The sequence below is a fragment of the Dysidea avara genome, chromosome 3 (assembly GCF_963678975.1).
Source record: "Dysidea avara chromosome 3, odDysAvar1.4, whole genome shotgun sequence".
Lineage (NCBI taxonomy): Eukaryota > Metazoa > Porifera > Demospongiae > Dictyoceratida > Dysideidae > Dysidea > Dysidea avara.
Window position 1 is genome coordinate 40,365,374 of NC_089274.1, and position 22,033 is coordinate 40,387,406.

General features: G+C 38.5%; 1 protein-coding gene across 1 annotated transcript; it reads right to left on the minus strand.

Moving 5' to 3' along the window:
* Positions 1–3,478: 3,478 nt before the first annotated feature.
* LOC136248275 (trans-L-3-hydroxyproline dehydratase-like) lies at positions 3,479–21,021 on the minus strand. The gene is made up of 6 exons (XM_066040074.1): positions 20,880–21,021; positions 12,292–12,565; positions 11,984–12,202; positions 11,019–11,290; positions 3,900–4,202; positions 3,479–3,500 (listed from the first exon to the last, which is right to left on the minus strand). Exons 2-5 carry the CDS (start codon positions 12,563–12,565, stop codon positions 3,942–3,944), a joined length of 1,026 nt encoding a protein of 341 aa, XP_065896146.1. The 5' UTR covers positions 20,880–21,021; the 3' UTR covers positions 3,479–3,500; positions 3,900–3,941.
* Positions 21,022–22,033: the final 1,012 nt, after the last annotated feature.

The following is a 22,033-nucleotide window of genomic DNA, read 5'->3' on the forward strand; positions in this document are numbered from 1 at the left end:
CTATTGAACCTCAAACCTTTTGTGGTTTGAAAGAAATCGAGCTAAAAACCAGGAAGATACAGCGAAACAATCAACAGTGTGTAACAATTACGCAATCGAAATTAGCAAAAATTTATTATTATTATTATTATTATTATGCTTGCCACGCCTACCAGATAAACCACTTGGGGTAATGCTTTGAAAATCGCTGTACTGATGGAGTTATCATCTTAGAAAGGCTCTTCAATGGTGTAGAAAAATCAGACTTAAAGCCACGGAGTTATAACACGAAATCCAACTTGGTGTAGCAAGTGCGAGATCGAGATACTCTAATAGAGCAGTCATCCTAATAGAGCAGTCACCCTGAACAGAATTCAAGAGATCAGTTAGAAATAAGTAGAGATCAGCTACAAACAAATCACCCTGTAGAGAGTTCAGCTACAAACAATTCACCCTGTTCAGACATCAGTTAGAAGAAGTTTTCTTGTAGAGAGTTCAGTTACAAACAAATCACCCTGTTGAAAGATCAGCTAGAAGATGTCACCTTATAGATAGTTCAGTTACAAAGAAACCACCATGTAGAGAATTCAGCTACAAACTAGTGACCCTGTAGATACATCAGCTAGAAGAAGTTACCTTGTACAGAGTTCAGCTACAAAGAAACCATTCTGTAAAGAGCTCAGCTGCAAACAAATCACCTATACAGAATTCAGCTACAAACAAATCACCCTGTAGAGAGATCAGCTAGAAGAAGTTACCTTGTAGATAGTTCAGCTACAAACAAATCATCCTGTAGAGAGATCAGCTAGAAGAAGTTACCTTGTAGATAGTTCAGCTACAAACAATTCACCCTGTACAGAGCTCAGTTAAAAGAGGTTTCCTTGTAGAGAGTTCTGCTACAAACAAATCACCCTGTAGAAAGATCAGCTAGAAGAAATCACCTTGTAGAGAGTTCAGCTTCAAAGAAGCAATCATGTGAGAGTTCAGGTACAAACAAATTGTCCTGTAGAGAGATCAGCTAGAAGAAGTTACCTTGTAGAGAGTTCAGCTACAAAGAAACCATCATGTAGATATAGTTCAGGTACAAACAAATCACCCTGTAGAAAGATCAGCTGCAATCACCTTGTAGAGAGTTCAGCTACAAAGAAACTATCATGTAGAGAGTTCAACTACAAACAAATCGGCCTGTAGAAAGATCAGCTATAGAAGAAATCACCTTGTAGAGAGTTCAGCTACAAAGAAACCATCATGTAGAGAGTTCAGCTACAAACAAATCGGCCTGTAGAGAGATCAGCTAGAAGAAATTACCTTGTAGAGAGTTCAGCTACAAAGAAACCATCATGTAGAGAGTTCAGCTGCAAACAAATCACCTGTAGAGAGTTAAGCTACAAACAAATCTCCCTGTAGACGGATCAGCTAGAAGAAGTCACCTTGCAGGGAGTTCAGTTACAAAGAAATAAACCATGTAGAGAGTTCAGCTGCAAACAAATCACCTGTAGAGAGTTCAGCTAGAAACAAGTCACCCTGTAGAGAGATCAGCTAGAAACAAGTCACCTTGTAGAGAGTTCAGCTAGAAGAAGTCACATTGTAGAGCTACAAAGAAAGTACCATGTAGAGTTCAGCTGCAAACAAATCACCCTGTAGAGAACTCAGCTACAAACAAATCGCCCTGTAGAAAGATTAGCTAGAAGAAGTTACCTTATAGGGAGTTCAGTTATGAACAGATCACCCTGTAGAGAGTTCAGCTACAAACAAATCACCCTGTAGAGAGTTCAGCTACAAACAAATCACCCTGTAGAGAGTTCAGTTACAAAGAAACCACCATGTAGAGAGTTCAGCTGCAAAAAAAATCAATCACTCTATTGAGAGTTCAGCTAGAAGAAGTCACCTTGTAGAGAGTTAAGCTGCAAATAAATCACCCTGTAGAGAATTCAGCTACAAACAAATCACCCTGTAGAAAGATCAGCTAGAAGAAGTTACCTTGTAGAGAGTTCAGCTACAAAGAAACCACCATGTAGAGAGTTCAGCTGCAAACAAATCACCTGTAGAGAGTTCAGCTAGAAACAAGTCACCCTGTAGAGAGATCAGCTAAAAACAAGTCACCCTGTAGAGAGTTCAGCTAGAAGAAGTCACATTGTAGAGAGTTCAGCTACAAAGTAACTACCACGTAGAGAGTTCAGCTGCAAACAAATCATCCTGTAGAGAGTTCAGCTAGAAGAAGTCACCTTTTAGAGAGTTCAGCTACAAAGCAACCACCATGTAAAGAGTTCAGCTGCAAAAAACTCAATCACCTTGTAGAAAGATCGGCTAGAAGAAGTTACCTTGTAGAGAGTTCAGCTACAAAGAAACCACCATGTAGAGAGTTCAGCTGCAAACAAATCACCTGTAGAGAGTTCAGCTAGAAACAAGTCACCCTGTAGAGAGTTCAGCTAGAAGAAGTCACATTGTAGAGAGTTCAGCTACAATGAAACTTCCATGTAGAGAGTTCAGCTGCAAACAAATCACCCTGTAGAGAACTCAGCTACAAACAAATATGCAGTGTAAAAAGATCAGCTAGAATAAGTTACCTTGTAGAGAGTTCAGCTACAACGAAACCACCATGTAGAGAGTTCAGCTACAAACAAATCACCTGTAGAGAGTTCAGCTACAAACAAGTCACCCTGTAGAGAGATCAGCTAGAAACAAGTCACCTTGTAGAGAGTTCAGCTAGAAGAAGTCACATTGTAGAGAGTTCAGCTACAAAGAAACCACCTGTAGAGAGTTCAGCTACAAACAAATCACCCTGTAGAGAGATCAGCTAGAAGAAGTTACCTTGTAGGGATTTCAGCTACAAACAAATCACCCTGTAGAGAGTTCAGCTACAAAGAAACCATTCTGTAAAGAGCTCAGCTGCAAACAAATCACTTGTACAGAATTCAGCTACAAACAAATCACCCTGTAGAGAGATCAGCAAGAAGAAATTACCTTGTAGATAGTTCAGTTACAAACAAATCACCCTGTAGAAAGATCAGTTAGAAGAAGTTACCTTGGAGAAAGTTCAGCTACAAAGAAACCATTTTGTAAAGAGCTCAGCTGCAAACAAATCACCTGTACAGAATTCAACTACGAACAAATCTCCCTGTAGAGAGATCAGCTAGAAGAAATTACCTTGTAGAGAGTTCAGCTACAAAGAAACCACCATGGAGATTTCTGTAATCAATATATGTGACCGGATTTGCGAAAAGGGGTCTTCCACACACATCCAATTCCGTAAACATTGGAGACCATAACTCAGTGTTCAAGTAACATATTAACCTGAAAATTTCACCATGTATTCAGCTATAGTGGTGCTCACCACTGCCCAAATATCAAGGCAAAAGCTCTTTCCAATCCGAAGTTATTAATTGTCAGAGTTGGCAAATTGGATGTGTGTGGAAGACCCCTTTTCGCAAATGCGGTCAAATATGTATTATACAGTATATATAATTTGTACATTTTCTGATAAAATATTTAAAGTACATCTACTTCATCTTTTCTTCTTCCTGTAGTAAAGAAAAAAACGTAGGTTAAAAAAGTCCCAAAGCTGGTATACAAATACAAAAAGAAATGAAATCTAATCCAAAACAGCCAAGCTGTAAAAAAAGTGTACGGCCCTCAGAAAGGCTATGGTGAAAAAAGATGTGAAATCCAAGGTGGCGGCCAAGAAATGGCTGTGATGGTAGGTTAATGGTAAAAATTTTAATAATGACAATTTAGGTAAATTTTGTGAAGCGGCACAAAAATTCACCTGAATTGTCGTTATTAAAATTTTTACCATTAACCTACCATCACAGCCGTTTCTTGGCCGCCACCTTGGATTTCACATCTTTTTTCACCATAGCCTTTCTGAGGGCCGCACACTTTTTTACAGCTTGGCTGTTTTGGATTAGATAATTATATACCTGTAATATATAATTCATATAACATCAGTCAGGTGTTAGATATCATTTGATGAGAAATGAAGGTTGAGGGTCATCTTGTTCACAAAAAAATGTACATTCCCCAGTATAGTAAGCCTTCCCTGATATTTCTGGGATCACTGCCGGAGTATCCTTCACTTTCACCTGCTTCACTACCCTCCCACTAAAGACTGACTGAGTTTTGCTGTTTACAAATCTCCTCACATCTCCCTCCTTGATGAGTCCCTTGTGATGAAGTAGAGCTAGCAGGCCACAACTTCCTGAACCACAAGGGCTACGACACACCTACAGCATGAGACAGATATACAGCACAAATACAGCATGATAAATAACTTGGTAAAAATACATATGCATGCAAGTAAGAAGTGAGTATATACAATGACTTTACTAGATATTAGTGGATGACAAAAATGCAATCATGCTGTAGTGATGTATCATATAGTATGGTATCGTCATACAGTGGGACAACGAAGGTGTGAGCATGGCCTGTAATAAAATATTACCCAAATACTCAATTTCCCCTCGTGACAACATGACAGTATTGGTTGGGTAAAATCTAGGGGTCATTCCATGTCAAATCACCAAAGAATTGTAGGATCACCTCTCGGATATTGACCATACTCAGTGTGCTTATAGTACCTATGGTGCTCATCACTCATACCAATTTTTAGCCCCATACACCAGATATTTTCTGATTATGACCACAAATAATTTATTCATGAAAAATTGGTCCGTCTTGAGTTACAAAGTCAACTGTGGCTTACCACTGAGTTAATATTTTAAAATAAAACTTCAGTAGACTGTTAAGTAATCTTTCAAGTAATCCATAAATTATGTTAATTAAGGATCAAAAAGGCTGAATTAAAATTTTTAATCCTAAATATTTCAAAATGTGCTATTCCAAATTCTTTGAATTTTTTAGTAGATAATAATTGGGTCATGGTCCATTGTTGATAAAATTTTTGTGGTGGGGCCACAATGTGGTTCAAGAGATATAATTAAATATGTTGTGGTATGTGGTGGAATTTTGTAGACTATTATTGCTATATGGGAGTGTACAACACTAATATTCTCCAGTCTAGTCAGCAACTGCATATAGTATCATCTATGTATAGGTTCTGGGATTCTTTAGTGGATAAACAACCCTCATGCAATAATCAGCATGACAGAGGTGATTATTACACCATTCCTGAAGGTTGTTTATTCACTGAAGAATCCTAGCAATGCATGTTTTAATCATTTGGTCAATGGCCTGTGTGAATGAAATTTTGTTAGGGAGCCACAAAGTATACAATTTGCTTGTCAGAGTTTTTGGCTAGATGTTTTATTTATTACATGTATTGTGTAATGGGTAATTTTCGAAAATTTCAAAAAATGTCAGCTGGTTTTAAACTAAAACATTTTGAAGTTTATCCTTAAAAACCTGATAAGGTCACATAAACTTAATTATTAGTTTAACATCCAATGGCGGATCCAGGATGGGGCATTTGGGGCAAATGCCCCCCCCCCTCCTCCCCCTTCAAGATATTGCATACAAGATCAAGATACTCTAATAGAGCAGTCAATTACTCTAATAAAGCAGTCACAATGTTCATGAGGCAGTGCAGCTTACTTATGAAGCTATAAATAGGACGTGATATAATATATTCGGTAAAGGATAACTAGCTATTATTGTTGTGACCTTTTTTTTTTTTTTTTTTTGCTCTCCAACTTTTTTCAGTAAGGTGCCCCCCCCCCCCTCTTTCCAAACTCTGGATCCGCCCCTGACATCCCTACCTGCATCGCCGTTTTTCTTACCTCATCAAGGATTTTTGCACCACTGGTGGCTAAGGGAGGTCAATTAGCACCTTTTATAGTTCGTGCCTTGCTAAAGCAATCTAAGAGAATTGCATTTACATTTTTAGTCATTTTAGCTAGCTAATTCAGCTATTTAGTTAGTAAAAAATAAATTTAAAATGTGCCCTCCTGCACTGCTATTTTGGGTACAGGCAGATGAGAAACTATTAATTAAGATTATGTGGCCTAAGTAATAGCACCAGTTCACCACTTCAGATGGAAATGCTATGCTGCGATTAAATAGTGTGGAGTAGGCCTTTGTTGTGGAATTTGACTTAATACAAAAGGCATTTTTAAGTCCACCTTCTCAAGGAGATAAACTGGTTAAATTGTAGAGCAAATCTGACCAAATACATTGCAGCACAAAGGTGGTATTTCAATACAGTGGGTCACTAATACAGGTTGCACTATGCTTGAACGCCTTGCGTTGTGTAAGACATAGTTGGTATGGTCTTATCAGGAGTGATTATTCATGTGACTTAAAGTCCCGTGAAATCGTAATCCTTAATATCTACATGGCTCAGTCCTGTTGCAATCTGTTTGACATACAAAGTCATACCTGGAGTAGCCATAGAAAGAATATCATACCTGTTACAACCTGGATGTGTGAAAGAGCTCCACATATTACCATTGGTATGAAGATCTGTGATAAATGCAGGAAGAAGCTAAGGAAAGAGTCACCAGATGCTACCGAGTCTGTTACCTCTGTCCTACTCACCTAGCTCACAAGCCACAGAATCTGATCCTCTGTTCTCTCATGATCAAAGCAGTATCTTCACTTAATGTGTGTCTAGTAGAAATCAGTGAGGCACCCTTTTCTTAGAGTAGAGGCCGGTCAAAGGCCTAGCTATAATACCATACACACCGCCACGTAAGAGCACTTATCTTGTAATCTCATAGAGATCCCACGCTGAAACTTTTGCAACTAATAGGTGAATGTCTGACAAGTATCCACAAAAAAAAAATTTAATCAGCACTTTTTGGTAGATCAAACGTCAAAGATTAGGAGATGTGGCTAATAATCAAGTTTGGCAAATTAAGCTGTCAAATATACCAAATGAAAGCTTATTCTTTGAGCTTAGAAGTGGTGCAATTCATTGTTGAAAATACTTGTGTTGTGATGCTTTGCATAGGCGGCGGAAAGGGGGGGGCTAGGGGGCTAAAGCCCCCCCTAGGTCTGCTGAGGGGGGGCTTAGCCCCCCCTCAGAATGATATCACACGAAATTATCTTTCTTGGAGTGGGGCTGAAAACCGTGATAAAGATCAAGATACTCTAATAGAGCAGTCACTCTAATAAAGTAGTCAGTGTGTAGCGAGCTATGTAAGGATTTTTATGTAGTTTATCAGCTAGAAATGGTAGCTGGTGAGGTGGAAAGTTCTTGTGAGTTGGTTGTGACCTTTTTTTTTTTTTTTTTTTTTTTTTTTTTTTTTTTTTTTTTGGTCTCACCTTACCAAACTATAGAAATAAGTCTGGGTCAGCTCAGCGGAGCCCCCCCTCATATCAACTACTTCCTCCGCCGCTGATGCTTTGAATGGTCACAAGTACGGTAAAAATAACAAAAAAGCAAAATATTTAATAGACCATTTAGCGGAAACCATACAAGCAATGGGGTTGAAATTTCTTTGGGACACATGTGACCACTTAGGCTACCCACACACTAAATTTCATCCATTTCTGAGGGGGCCATGTGCAAAACTTCGGTGAACTGATATGGAACTACCCATACAGTAAATCTGATTAAATAAATTACAGCATAAAGGTGGTCTTTCAACACAGGTGGTTACTAATACAGGTTGCACTGTACTTAGATACCTACATTGTGTAAGACAAAGTTGGCATGGCCTTATTAGGAGTAGGTATTAGAGGTGTACACTCACATATAGCAATAATAGACTACAAAATTCCACCACTTACCACAGCATATTTAATTATATCTCTTGAACCCATTGTGGCCTCACCACAAAAATTTTATCAACAATGGACCATTACCCAATTATCAAAGAATTTGAAGCAGCACTTTTTGAAATATTAAGAATTAAACTTTTTAATGCAGCCTTTTTGACCCTTAATTAAGTTGATATCTCATAATTTGTGGATTACTTGAAAGATCAACAACAGTCTTTAATCTCTGAAAAAATTATTGTAAAATATTTATACAGTTGTGAGCTACAGTTGATTTTGTAACTTAAGACGGACCAGTTTTTCATGAAATATTCCTACAGACCTTCAGCACTTGTGCTGTAAAGCATTATATATATAAAAAAAAAAAAAATTCAAAATATTTGTGGTCATAAATCAGAAACTGTCTGCCGTATGGGGCTAAAAATTGGCATGAGTGATGAGCACCATAGGTACAACAAACACACCAAGTATGGTCAAAATCCGAGAGGTGACCCTACAATTCTTTGGTGATTTGAGCCCAAATGTGCCTTCAGATCAACTCAAAACGTTTTCATCAGATCCATACACCTTGTCAACAATCCTGAAATTCACTTGATCTCAGTTGCTGTCTGTTCCCAAATTACACACCATGACCATACCAAGTACCGGCTCTCTTATCATTTGCCACTTACATCATCATCATCACTTTTGGTGTTAACTATTTGATGTGATGTTTATTAAATTTTTGTTAAATGTTGTAATACCATTGTTATATACATTTAGCTACTGTAAGGCAAAAAATTTCATGGATTTCGCAGCCATCTTATCTGCAATTAGAATCACCTCATTTTCTGTTTGTAGCTATCACAGCAGTTTCACACGTCCATGGCAGTTTCACTCTTCCACAAAGCACTAATTAAGGTGGAGCTTGTGTCGTGGCTTTCATTATGTACACTGTACAGCAACACCTTTTTGTCTGAAATGTGGTTTGTGACTGTACATGAGGTTTGGTCATTCCACACAACTTGCAAAATCAGTAATTCTTGTATGGTGCATGGCACTAAATGGAGTCTTAACTTATGACTTACACCTTCCCTAGTGTCTGTACGTTCTCTACGCTTTCACACCTTGTTTATAAGACATCCGCCGATTATAAATGCTTGCACGAGGCGTGGCACTGAATGGAGTCAAAAAGATTTCTGCTTAAAACGCCTTCCTAAGGTAACTAACGGCTCTGCACGCTTTCACAACTTATTTGTCAGACATTAGGGCTTGTGTCCACATCGTGTTTTTTAAAGTTATTGTAGGGATTAGAGGTTTGAATGGAGAAAATACGCGTAGAGGCGATCCAGTACTAGATAATGTTAGTGCCAGATGGACTGTAGAAACACGAGTGTATTGAGTGGTATAATGTGACGATAGCTGAAACACACAGTGAGAAATTGAGTGAATTATATATAAATACACTTGTTTAGAGGTTGCGACAAGAAAGCGATGACACCAAGTTTTTTTAAAATCACAAAACGCAGTATAAATCTATTGAGAAAGGTTGTGCAATTCAGGGATAACATTGCAAAACCGTCCCTACACGTAAATAACTCACAGTAGTGGCCGCGCGTTTTAATTGTGGTGTGCGCTTTGTAGTTTCTTGGCCATGCGACTCACTACCGTGAGTCTTGATACCACACCTGTGGTTGAAATCAAAAGCGCCGCACTGTGATATATAACTGATATACCACGGCAAATTATAGTATATAAGCTTTGTGACTACGCTTACTATATATGGTGCAACTTCACACTTTCCGTGAAACCCTTATCTAATAACAAGCACCTAAATCAACCAAAATTATTCACCTGAGCAATTTTTGATGCACTCTTGTCTCCTTCACTAACTCTTGTCTCCTTCACTAATTGCGAGTAGATGGGCGTGGCACCGCTAAAGAATCTATAACGTCTAATCCATCAAGGATGTCTACTCATTTTGATCTTCAATAGGTGCTGTTTTACTATACCTTGCTATCTAAAATTGTTTCATCCACTGAGTATAACAGTTATAACATGATTACTCGGGACATGACAAAATACACCCACTCGTGCCCCCATGCATATATTTTTGTCATATCCCTCATAAGTGTGTTATAACTATAAAATATATATCATACAGTACAGTAGAACTGTACATTAGTAGGTCAGTTTCACAAAAAAATAACATGTATTGACCAGAAATCAGCCTCACAATAGCTTCATGGTGCCTTGGCAGTTTTGGTGGGGATCCAAGGAAACTAAAGGACCCATGGGGACCGCAGAATTTTGGGGAATTTTACATACTTCACAATGTTTATACATTCTATCCTTGTACTAGATACCTTTGCAAGTCACAGTACTAGTTAGTCTCAAATAGCCTAGATCACTCTTTCTCTGTCCTGTCATCATGATGATTCCTTGCACAATGCCTAGAAATTATAAGTACCTTGTGGGCCACTTATTCTTCATGCTTTCAGCAACTGTAGTATTAATCAAAGGTTTATTTCTAACAAGTTTTCGTTGCCTTGGTGTGGTGGCTACCCTGTGCTACATGGCACGAAATCTGTTTATCGAGCTGCTGGTGTGCCTTGCAGTAATTGCTTTACTGAAGCCATTTTCCTGTGCACTTTCCCCATGCAGCATGAGTATCCTACTGCAAGCAATATTCAGAGGCGCTTGTTATTTCTAAAATTAAACACAATGTGAACCTTGGTGTGAGCAATTCAGTGCAATGGACAGAAAGTGGATTGACCATGTGAGATTAGCCACTGTGACTAGCAGAGTTGTCTAGTAAAAGTACAGAATGTACAGTATATAAGCATTGTAAAGTATGTAAAAATCCATGAAAAGTTGGGTTTCCATGGGTCCTTGGATCCCGGTCCTGGGGTCCATTGTTTATACCTATCTGCTTTTGTCTGATACATATGTACGCCCTTGGGCTATCAGACATACATATCAGGCAAAGCCCTCATCATTATTCTTTATTAATCATTTCTACTCTACAGTACTTATTTTCACTTGTCACATAATATGTGTAATACTATTGGAAATTAGTGCACTTTAAGATTAATATACGTAACTTTCACTCTGAAATTACATTCATAGGTGGTCTGAGGGAGGACATGGCTCCCTGGTGAAAAATAGTTTTGTAAAATCTTAATAGTTGCAGTATAGATTGGCATTGTTAGTTTTAGGAATGTTCATGTTTTAGCATTAATTGTAAGCCATTTAAACTTCACAGCCACACATGCTCCCTTCCCCCCACACATTAGGTCTATAATTGCCACAGATTACTTTTTCATTGTGTTCATATTCCAAGTGACCCCAAGTTAAAAAAACAAAAAACATTGCGCACTAACCGTCTCAAAAAATATACATATCTCATTGATGGTATCAGGCAAACTAGCTAGTGGACCAGAAAAGAAATAAACTCCTCCAATTACAGCTGGCTGATCATCTACTGGATGTGTCATTGTAATAGTGTCTCCCACCGCCTTCATCATCTTATGAGCAGTCGCCTTGATGTCAGCAGCTGAGGATGTTACTAGGTCAAGTCCAAACTGTTTTATGTTAGTGTAGATGTAGAAACTCCCTCCAACACTGATGTCATATTTTATGTCTCCATAGTCCACTGTATGAACATGTTTAGAGAAATGTAAATCAACATAGTGATGAACACACACACGCACGCGCGCACACACACACACACACACATGCACGCGCGCACGCACACACACACACACACACACACACACACACACACACAAACTACATGGTATATGTTTACCTTACACACAAATTCTATACTATATAGCCTTAGGCACTAGGAACACAATGATCTACTAACAATTTTATTGTGCATGGAATCTTGGTTTTGTCTAATTCCAATCACATATATATACGTGGTAAAGTCCTACGTATACACACACAAAAGCAAAGTTTTCAGCTACGTACCATATACATGATCACTCCTACCCACTGAAACACTGGCTGTCTGCACCCACTTGTGTGCTCAAGTCATGAATCCTAGGGCTATTATTACCCTCAAAGGTGACAGTGTGAGCACATGGAGTCCAAGTAAATCTCACCCATTACGTGAACCATGTGTTCTACCACATATACACACACACACAGCCACAAATGCATGTACGCATACACTCATCCCTCAATGCTCGTTATAACTAGAGTACACTACATACACTACACACACGTGCACACACACGTGCACACACACGTGCACACACACGTGCACACACACACACACGTGCACACACACACACACACACACACACACACACACACACACACACACACACACACACACCCATGTTAATCATCAGATCAGTGGCATACACAAAGGCAGGGACACACTCAAATCTAACAGCTCCAGCCCTTCCATTTTCATATTCCACATGTGCAGTGACCAAACCAGTTGGACATTGTATCTTAATAGCAGTTTCAGGTGATACTCTCCTCACAATACCATGATCCACAGCATACCTTCCCAGACCAATGGTAGCGTGACCACAAAAATTACTATAGCCTATATGAATGGACATAAAGTAGGTACATATATAAATTCACAGTAAAAACTAACAAACATATAACATAGCCAATATGTATGCCGTATACCTTCAGTATATAAAAATAGTATGGCCATGTCAGCTTCTGGATTGTCATGCTCCACTTGTACAATCCCATGTAATCTGTTACTACCACGAGGTTCGTGAGTGAGCATCTTTCTCAAATGATCAAGATTCTTCTGAGCATACTGCAGCTTGTCATGTAGTGTATCCCCAATGATCTTAGGGTATCCAGACTGAACTATACGAACACCTCCACCTCCTGCATGCATTTCAATGGTCTTGATGACCAGTGACATATTGGTCCTTAAATAATTCATCATCTGTAAAACAGGTACATATAATACCATACTAACTTATATAGCACATAAAATTTAGTTGTCACAATGTTAAACAATAATTGAAAACAGCATTACAGGAAGTACATGACTGAACTACACCTCTACCACTCCCATTTTTCATAAATTGAATTGTCAAAGTGTACCACACTATACAGTTCCTCCTTCTACAGATACACTGATACATGTAAGCAACTTAGCATTTATCAGGGGTAATGGAAGGATGTGTAAGAGTAGTTTTTCTATTGGTTTCCAACAGTTCTGCTTCAATTTCTGCTTTAATTATTCCCACTTGTTATTGTCCAAAAATGTATGCAAAACCTCTGTTGAACTATTGTTCATTCACATTATATGCCATAGGTAGGTCTCTATGCTTTCTGCTTTCTGACCATCATCTGCATCTGTTTATGCCATCTAAAATATTTCAATTATTTCCAGTTACTTTTAAAGGTTTCTTACATAAGGTAAATGGGGTAACTCTGTGAATGTTTGCATTTACCTTTATAACTTAAATTCAGTTGCAACAAAATTTAATGTTTATGTAGTCTCTGCATACCAAGATATGACACAAAACATCCAGTAACATTAAAAATCATGTAAGGGGTATCTTTGTGAATCCCTGTTTACCAGCTGGCAAAAACACCAGTTACATGTACCACATTTACTTGGTATTAAGCATTCATTACCTTAGAATTAAAAAATTGATGCAGCAACTATTTAAACTTAGCCACTACTCGATACTTGAAAATGATGTTGAAGCCCTTATTTTCAGGTGTGGCATTTAACTAAGGAAATAAGGTACTTTAATACAAAACTGGTCTTAAAACCTGCTAGGAAAGGAGATCAAGCTTTATATCAGCTGAAACAATCTTGTAGCACTGCAATAGTTTGCTCAGACAATTTCAAAGCACATGCAGTCATTCAATCCTTTTTGGTTGAACCTTAGCTGGGGGTGGGGTGGGTTTGATATATGTGATTGGTGGCTATAACTAACCAACTACATGTATCAAAAGGACTGAAGAAATGGTTTTAGGCAAGTTTTTACCACAGTCTTTGCAAGTTTTTAAAGTGAATTTGTGTTTTTTTTTTGCAAAAACCAGAGTGGCTAGATACAACTGCTTTGGTGCAAATTAATTATCACACCCTAGTATGTAAAATTTGCCAAGTTAACACAGGGTTACTACTATTTACCTTTCTACATAAAGTAAAGCAAAGCCAGCTAACAGTTATGGCACACAGCTATTGTTACCCAGCAAACCAGCATTGGCATACTTGGGTACTATAGTCAGTACAGACAAATCCACTCACAAGAGGACATGCTATATCATACAGATAGAGAGATCAATGGTAGCTATATATGCAAAACATGGAGAGTTAGGTATTTGTTTCCAGGTCGCCAGGTTCTCATTATGCAGCTAGGTAGTACATTAGTAAAGTTTCCTACTCAAGGACAACAACAACAAATGGATGCCACTGAGCATTGAAACTAGAACATTGTGAACAGGCCACTTCAAATGAGAGCTTACATTTTTCAACTAGATGTTTTCAAATTTTGGTGTGGGTGCGAGGTTTGCTGTTAGACAAGGAAACTGTTTGGAATTTACCTTATGTTGTACAGGTTCATCTGTCATCCCTATAAACTAAGTCCATGGTAATGGCTAAGTCAACTGTACAACCTCAGCCTCACAAGATCTTCCAAGGAGTTGTTCCAATGGTACATGATAGAAACCAGGGGCGGATCCAGGGGCTGGCAAGGGGAGGGGCACACACAGGCTAAGTTATAGGTGGTTGGGGAGAGCCAGATTTTTTGTTAGTTGGTTTGAAGCAACAATAATCACCTCTTAGTAGTGTCTCACTGTTGTTTTGGCCTTTGCAGATGGTTGTGAAGTCTCAAAAGGCTATTAATGTCTTAGAAAGTAGCAACACGACAATTATTTTAGAGGCGCTTAGTACGTACGAAGGTGCTGGTTGAATTTCGCAGCTGCCAGCTACTGTAGTTTCACTGATTTGCTTGGCTTTAGAATACCAGTGAGTTGTGCATATTTTCAGATTTATAAGTTGATCTTGGCCTGAGTATTTTAATCAAAATAAGTAGCTAGCTATGGCTACTCCACGAGGTAAGGGAAGGGGGGGGGGGGGGGGGGGGGGGGGACAGGCATTTGCCCTAAATGCCCCATCCTGGATCCGTTGGCAACTATCTAAAATTCTGCCACCTTTATACTTACTTGGCACTGCTCATGTCTTCAGTGAACGTATAAAATTTGGCAAGAAATTTCTAGTGCTCTGTTTTTGACAGCTGGAACTCACAATTTTCTTATTTAATCAATCTCTCCAATATGCCATCTACTACTAGGTTGTGCAACACTCCAGTACCTAACACCAGCTAACCATCACATGAAATTGTACAGATTACTAGATAATTATTTCTGAGTTGCTTGTACAGAAAAACAATATCTGTGCATGGCCCCATGACTGCATGTGCTCAAAGATTGACCTTCTGGGTGATGAATACTTATAGTCACGCATGGTGTGTGTGATTCTGATGGGTATTGTATTGGTGTGTGTAGCAGCACTCCTACTGTGATGAGAAATTCACACTATTTACTTGGATGAATAACAAGAACCAATAGTCATGAAACGCACAAGCTGTAGCTATCAAAGGATACGTCCCTAAAATTTTGACAAGAGCACCAGTTGTACATATTTGTTCATAATCATTCAGCCAGACACAAACAAAAATGTGGTAGACTTCCTGTAGTTTGTTGTGCTCTCAGCCCCCACGCTTTGAACACTTTAGAGGTGTACCAATATATGACTTTAACCTTATGTTATATATTAAGCCGATAAACAAAGCTGATCCAATGAGGTAATATAGACCTTTCCTCTAACAATTTGATCCCTAAATTCAGTTACAAAGCCACATTGTGGGCTTTAATCAACAGTTGACAATATAACATAATAGGCATCACTATGACATACTAGAGCACAGGTGCCTATAAATGTATGCTTCTAAAACATATGCATGAGAAAGCTTTCCTTTATTACTACGCAAACCATCTTACATTGAGGAATCCATCTGCTAACCAAAGTACACAGATGTTGTAGTGTAGAAGACAGCTAGTGTTATTGCTATATGACCTATATGCAGAAATCCAGAATATCAGACAAAAAGTTTTGATGCAAGTCATTTTCTCTATGAGTGACTCATGTGTCAGCCTTCTGCAAACTAATATAGCTATAGCAGCCATTGTCACATATTGGTAGATAGCATTACAAAATTTATTTACTAAGGCTCTTCAACTAAATCATTTGTTTCTCAGGCTTGTGCAACCCTATATTAATTTTTTAAGTGCACAATATTTTCGTTCACACGTGATCTCCTTGCAAGTAGAGGTAATGCCGTCAAGAAGTTGCAAGTTACTTTTTTAAGCTCATCACAAAGTAGGAACACTCAATACTTCAACATATGTGACCGATGTAGTGAACGACTGAGACATTTAATAGAATGTAACTTTAATTATTAATATAGTGTATGATCATGTGTACCAATTGTTGCTGTGTGTGTTGTAGTGTGTCCTTTATTATCCGATCAATCACGCTGGTACGAGTGGTTCTTACCAGTTATCAAATCTCCGGTCCGTCATCACGACAACCGAATTTTGGAAAACCGTCGATATACGCACAACAGTACTTTTGTAATAAAACTTTTTTTTTTTTGTAATAAAACACATTTAAAAACTATGGGTAAAAAATGCAAGCTCCAGAAAAAAATTATACAAGTTTTTATCGCTTGCTGGTGGGCGAATTAAGCTGCCAATGGATAAATCCTGGGCATCATCGTGTTCGCCTGTCCATAGGGAGTACAGAAATCATTGTTTCATCTCCATACACAAAAAGATTCCAAAGTTACAGACGTTTGTGTACATTGCGGTGACGAAAGAATTTATCGACAATCGTTTTTCAGTGAATTTGCCTTCCTTCTCGAACAAAGAAGCATGCCTGGGGAACAACATATACCTTGGTGGATGCACAAATTCATGGCGAACACAATGAGCCAAGATTCAAGTCCGTACGTCATTGTATCAGTAAGTTAGGATGGTTAATGTAAGCGCCTGTAGATTCCTTTCTCGATAGCTTCTGTACATATCAAATTATTTGCTCGTCCAGCTGTCTAGTGTTGTATTTCCAACGCTGCTTAACTTAGGAAGCTGAAACTTGGCTAGTCCATTCCTCTGTCCCTGTAGAAAACAAAGAACAAATAAAATGCATTTTGAAAATTGTACGGATATCAACGGTTTTCTAAAATTAGGTCACATATAGCTGTCTACTGACATTGTCAAGTTAAACAGCAATCATAATGTAGCTAAGCTACTGTTTGACTCACAAATCACTCTTCAGCTAGTTTTATCAACCTACTGGCCCTGTCTCGAGGAACAAAAGATTTAGTGTTAAGTTAAGTGCACTAAAAAAGGTGTGCCAGGATAAGTGACATTTTACACTGATTTACAGGAACCTGTGAAGAAACTTCATAATCAGCCAAATTATTTGGATAGCACTTTACCCTTTGCTATAAGATATTTCTTAACTCTGTATATGAAGTGATATCTTAATCGTTCTATTCAATAGAGTATGGCTGATTGCTCTATTAGGGTAGAGTTTACAATAATATTTAAATTCTTTCCTCCCTTCTACCATCAAATTCTCTACCTGATTCTCTAGTCGTGATGTTAATAATTTAAGATGACTTATCCTTCCACCTCTTTCCTTAACTGACTGCTTTATGTATAGCTAATTATCAGTAGTCTCACGTGGCCAGACCACTTTTTTCTCTTTGTCATTGGGTAGGGAGAAAAAAAGGGTCTGGAACAGTTCGAATCCCACACTCGTCTTTCTTGGCACTCCCTTGGAGGGTGTTAACCAAAGAAATGTGATGCATTTTCAAATAGTAGCCACTTACATCAATCAATTACAAGCACGTATTTATAAACCTATCAGCATCTAAAGCTTCCTTTGAGGCGATAATAGATTGAATCAATTGTTAGTTATTTAGGTAAGCTAAGTCTTTGTTTATTGTTGTGCTATGGCATTCTTGTTACAATGGAGTTTAAGCGCATGGATTGCATACATGTGACGTAGCCTCGTGACGTGTCAAGATGATTGTGGGGTTCGAACTGTTCCAGAGGAGGTCCGACACGAACTAAGCGCTGTTGAAAAGAATTCACAGTAATTGCATTCTTCAAATGGTAAATTTGCGGAAAATCAATCCGTAGACAAGATTTGGTGAACTACAAAGCCACTTAGACACTTGTGCAGTTGATTTTCACTGGTTTTCTCTTCCCAACTTTCTGCTTGGCTTTATTTCGTACGGTTAGTTATTCATCACATGACGGTTCCTCCGTGTATATCAAAACTGAACCACTGGGGTTGATTGCATCGTTGAATTAAACACAAGAAAAGAGTTCGATTGGCGCATAGTTTTCGTTGACAACCCCACAAAATAGCTTCCCTGTACCATAGATACTAGAATACATAATGGATTGGAAACGCAATACATTTTACGGTTATGGGCTCGGTATGGTCACGTGATGACATTTACAGGGCACAGCAGCATTTTCAATAGGCACAATACATTTTTGTCAAATTCGCCCAGAGTTTTCTCGAAAACAGGTGTCTTGTTCAATTCGTTCATACTTTTTTAGCATTCTCGAAGGTATGAACTTTTCTTTAGTATAGCATGTATCGCTAGACTCGTTTTCACAAAGCCAGGAAAACCCCCACAGCCACTACCATCATGTAGCCATTCTTTCACTTCGCTTATGGAAAGTAACTGCTGTACAGTGCTAAAAAATAATTATTTTGCACTCATTACTATGTGGGGAAACTGTTCAGCACTTCTAAAACTTCATATGTAATATGCCCTATACACTAAAACCCCCACACTAGTTTTTGAGCACAAATTTTGCGTTCCTTCCTTCACACCTTCAGTTGTATGAAACAACTAACCTTCAGTCACAAACCAATAAATAGCCAAATCCTTTAGCAATGATTTAATGCTTTATAAAACCTGTAATAGTAGTATTAGTGTTAAGAACAACTGCAGTTTGTACACTTGGTAACGTTGCCATAAATCACGTGACCATACCGAGCCCGTAACCCTACAATGTATTGCGTTTTCCAATCCATTATGTATTCTAGTATCTATGCCTGTACAAAACATATGCGCTCACGTGTGCGTGTCGGACCTCCTCTGGAACTGTTCCAGTAGCAATTTCCAACCTACCAATTTTTAACACATATTTTTGCTACTTAAATTATACACCTTCAATAAACGTTTCACAAGCTGCCGTTCCAGTAAATGGTAGCCAATGCTTCGTACTTTGTATTGCACTTTACTGGATTAAAATCCATGCGGTATTTATTGAAATACAGCAAATCAAAGTTTGAGAAATAAAAATCCCCATAGGGAGCCCATACAAATAATTGCGTACGTAATTCTAATTGGAAGAATGTGGCACCTGTGATAGCCGAAGTTTCCGAGTGTTTCCGCGTGAATCTGCTGCTGCTGAGGACGAAGAAAGTGGTTCTGGGCAAACCGTATATGCTGATTTCGATTTTTCCATGTGTTTTTTGATTGGAGGACGATTGATGTTGGATTACGATGGAAATATGGTCCTTTTAAAGGTAAATCGCCATCTAACACTGCTCAGAATTCAGCATTACAATCACCCTGGGCTTCAAGGCATCCCCCTGCATCGATGCAAGTGTAGTTTGAAGGTGAGCAGTTTGTTGTCTTGTGCGGAATTGCAAACTAAGGTTCAAGATTGAGCATAATCTTTTCAAAAGTGGAGACTGGCATGTGATACCAACCTTACATGGCTTCACACTTACCTGTTGTTATATTCTGGAGTATTTATTGCTGTTTTGATCCATTTTATAGCAGCTTCAGTGATTGTAATTTTGATCAGAAACGATTTATAATTTCTCTTTGTAGTACAGTGATGTCATTGTGTTATATAATAATTATCATCCTTAGTGCTTACAATGTGACAAATAAAGCTGAGCAGTGTCCAAACAAATCTATTTTAAAAATAATGTTGCTCTTACATTGTGTTATCTGATTGTCATGTTTCCGAAGTACGTGTTAATTGTGACTTGTGATGTCAGTACTTGCCATTTATAAAATATTACTGATTTTTCTAGTTAGTTATCCTTGAAAATGCATTAGGTACCTGTGTATACTTAGTATTACACAATACACAGAGTTTTATTTGTGAATCACTTGCTTTATTCATGTAATATTCTGAGTGGTCAGTCTACAAAGAAGTGGTCACTTTTGAGAGGTTTCACTTATTTAATATGCTGTTCTTCATAAAATAGATATGTGGTGAAAATTTCATGTCGTTATTAGTTTCCTACCTAGATTTATGACACTTTGAATATTGTGTTTGGTGCCATGCAATATACATAAAAAGCATTGAAATGCTGTGCACAAAAACCATCACACTGTCAACTTCTTTTCCTTATATATTTTGATAGGAACCACTGATTGAGGTGGGGTTTGCACTAAAATGACCCTGATAAAATGCACAATATTTGTCATACCAATGAATGTATGGAATGTTAATTATTTAATTTAGTTGGAAATCTCTAGTTCCAGACCCTTTTTTCTCCCTACCCAATTACAAAGAGAAAAAGTGGTCTGGCCACGCGAGACTACATTATCAGTGTTTTTATACTCTCTTAGAGTTCTACACAGTAAACAACAATAGCAATATTATGCATCTATCAATGTATTGCCCCCCCCCCCTCGAGCGTAAGTGGGGCTTTACAGGGGGAATTGACACGAAACTGCTACCCCATTATGGGGCATTTGACGATCGTTCAGTAAGTGCCCAAATATTTTTTGTTGTAACTTCCTTCGCTATGTCAAATCCCGCGTTGCAACTGGGGCCAACAGTGGGGATTTGACACGATAGGCTTGCCCTACTATGGGGCATTTGACGTTCGGCTGTGTCAAATCCCCACTATAGCCCCATATATGCACGAGGGGGGGTAGTGGGGCAATACATTGATAGGTGCATTAAATAAACGGGGAAAAAATCGATGCTAGTGCATAAAAGCATAGATAATATATAGGTAAGGTATATATTATCTATGATAAAGCACGTAGGCGATGGCGCAATAAGAATTGTTTCACTGGCATTGAATAACGGCAGAACAGCCGTACCGTAATCATAGATACTATCTATGCCGTAATGTACAACTGAGGCCAACATGTACAGCAGTCAAATTTACTTACCCAGCATTTACAAGTAGTCACTGAGTACCGTAATGTGACACTGTGTGAGCCAGTGAGGCAGAGTCTCCAGTAGAATAGTATACTGTGATGAAAAATACCGACACACGGGGCAGTGAAACACCGTCACAGGCGCAGGCGCTTGACCAGTAAACCCCTGCGCTGTAAATAAGGTTGACGAGATACAAGTGCTATATACAACTCTCAGGACCAAGCCAGTGTTCCTCTTATTGATGAACTATTCTTCCTCTTGCTAGTCTGAGACTTGAGGTTTGACTGATCAGTTCAGTATTATGGGGTTTATAAATCTATGGTTATAGTGATAAAATAGTAGTTCAGTAGCTACTGAGGTGTCATGCAGAAAGATAGCTGCTGTTTATTTAGCCAATGATTGAAGATGATGTAGTGTGAATGACACTGCTGGTATGTCTGTCTGTCTGAGACTCGGCGTGAGTATGATCTCAACAGTATAGTGAACGGAGTTTAAAATCACAGTTAGGCCAGGCAGATCAAGAAATGCTTGCTGCAGCAGGCTACCTGTTACTACCAATGCTATTGTAGCTATAAGCTACTGTAATAGAAGTACACCTTTGTTGAGTAGGCTCAGCAAGAGACACTTTTTATGTTGTAAAATGATTGTCAGCCTTCTCAACATCAAAATACACCCTTGTGTGATTGAATTTGAGGCATTAGATTTGTTTGCCAAGAGAAATGCATCAAAGGAATAAACGATTATAGTCTAGTACATGGTGAGTCCATTAGTAAGCTCTAGTACCAATACTTGATCCATATTTGTATGACTTAAAGAATGGATTAATGATGTGTTAGATCAAGACACACAATAGTGTATCGTGCGGCCAAGTACAGCCAGTGTACAGTCAAGTGTGCATTTCAATAAAACACGTTTTCACACATCCGTAGCTTGATAATGGCTGGACCATTTTTGCTGTGGAAACTTCCTTGGGATAGGGCACCTCCCATTCCAAATTTGAGGTGAATCCGCCCATCCACCACTGAGATATGTGCCTTCACAGTTCTGCTTATTTTCTTCATATTTTTCTTCTTAATCTTCTTCGTCTCGCACACTTCAGAAAAATTGTAATTACTCGTGCGTGCTTTGGTTGATTTACTTAAAGTTTGGATGGCTGTACGAACGT

Bases quoted from the DNA above. Each gene is read 5' to 3' on its own strand.
- LOC136248275 (XM_066040074.1), bottom strand. From the start codon at position 12,565: ATGATGAATTATTTAAGGACCAATATGTCACTGGTCATCAAGACCATT. The intron at 12,203-12,291 runs GTATACGGCATA...CCATTCATATAG, and splicing joins ACTATTTTTATATACTGAAG to GCTATAGTAATTTTTGTGGT. The intron at 11,291-11,983 runs GTGTGTGTGTGT...ATGTTCATACAG, and splicing joins TGATCTGATGATTAACATGG to TGGACTATGGAGACATAAAA.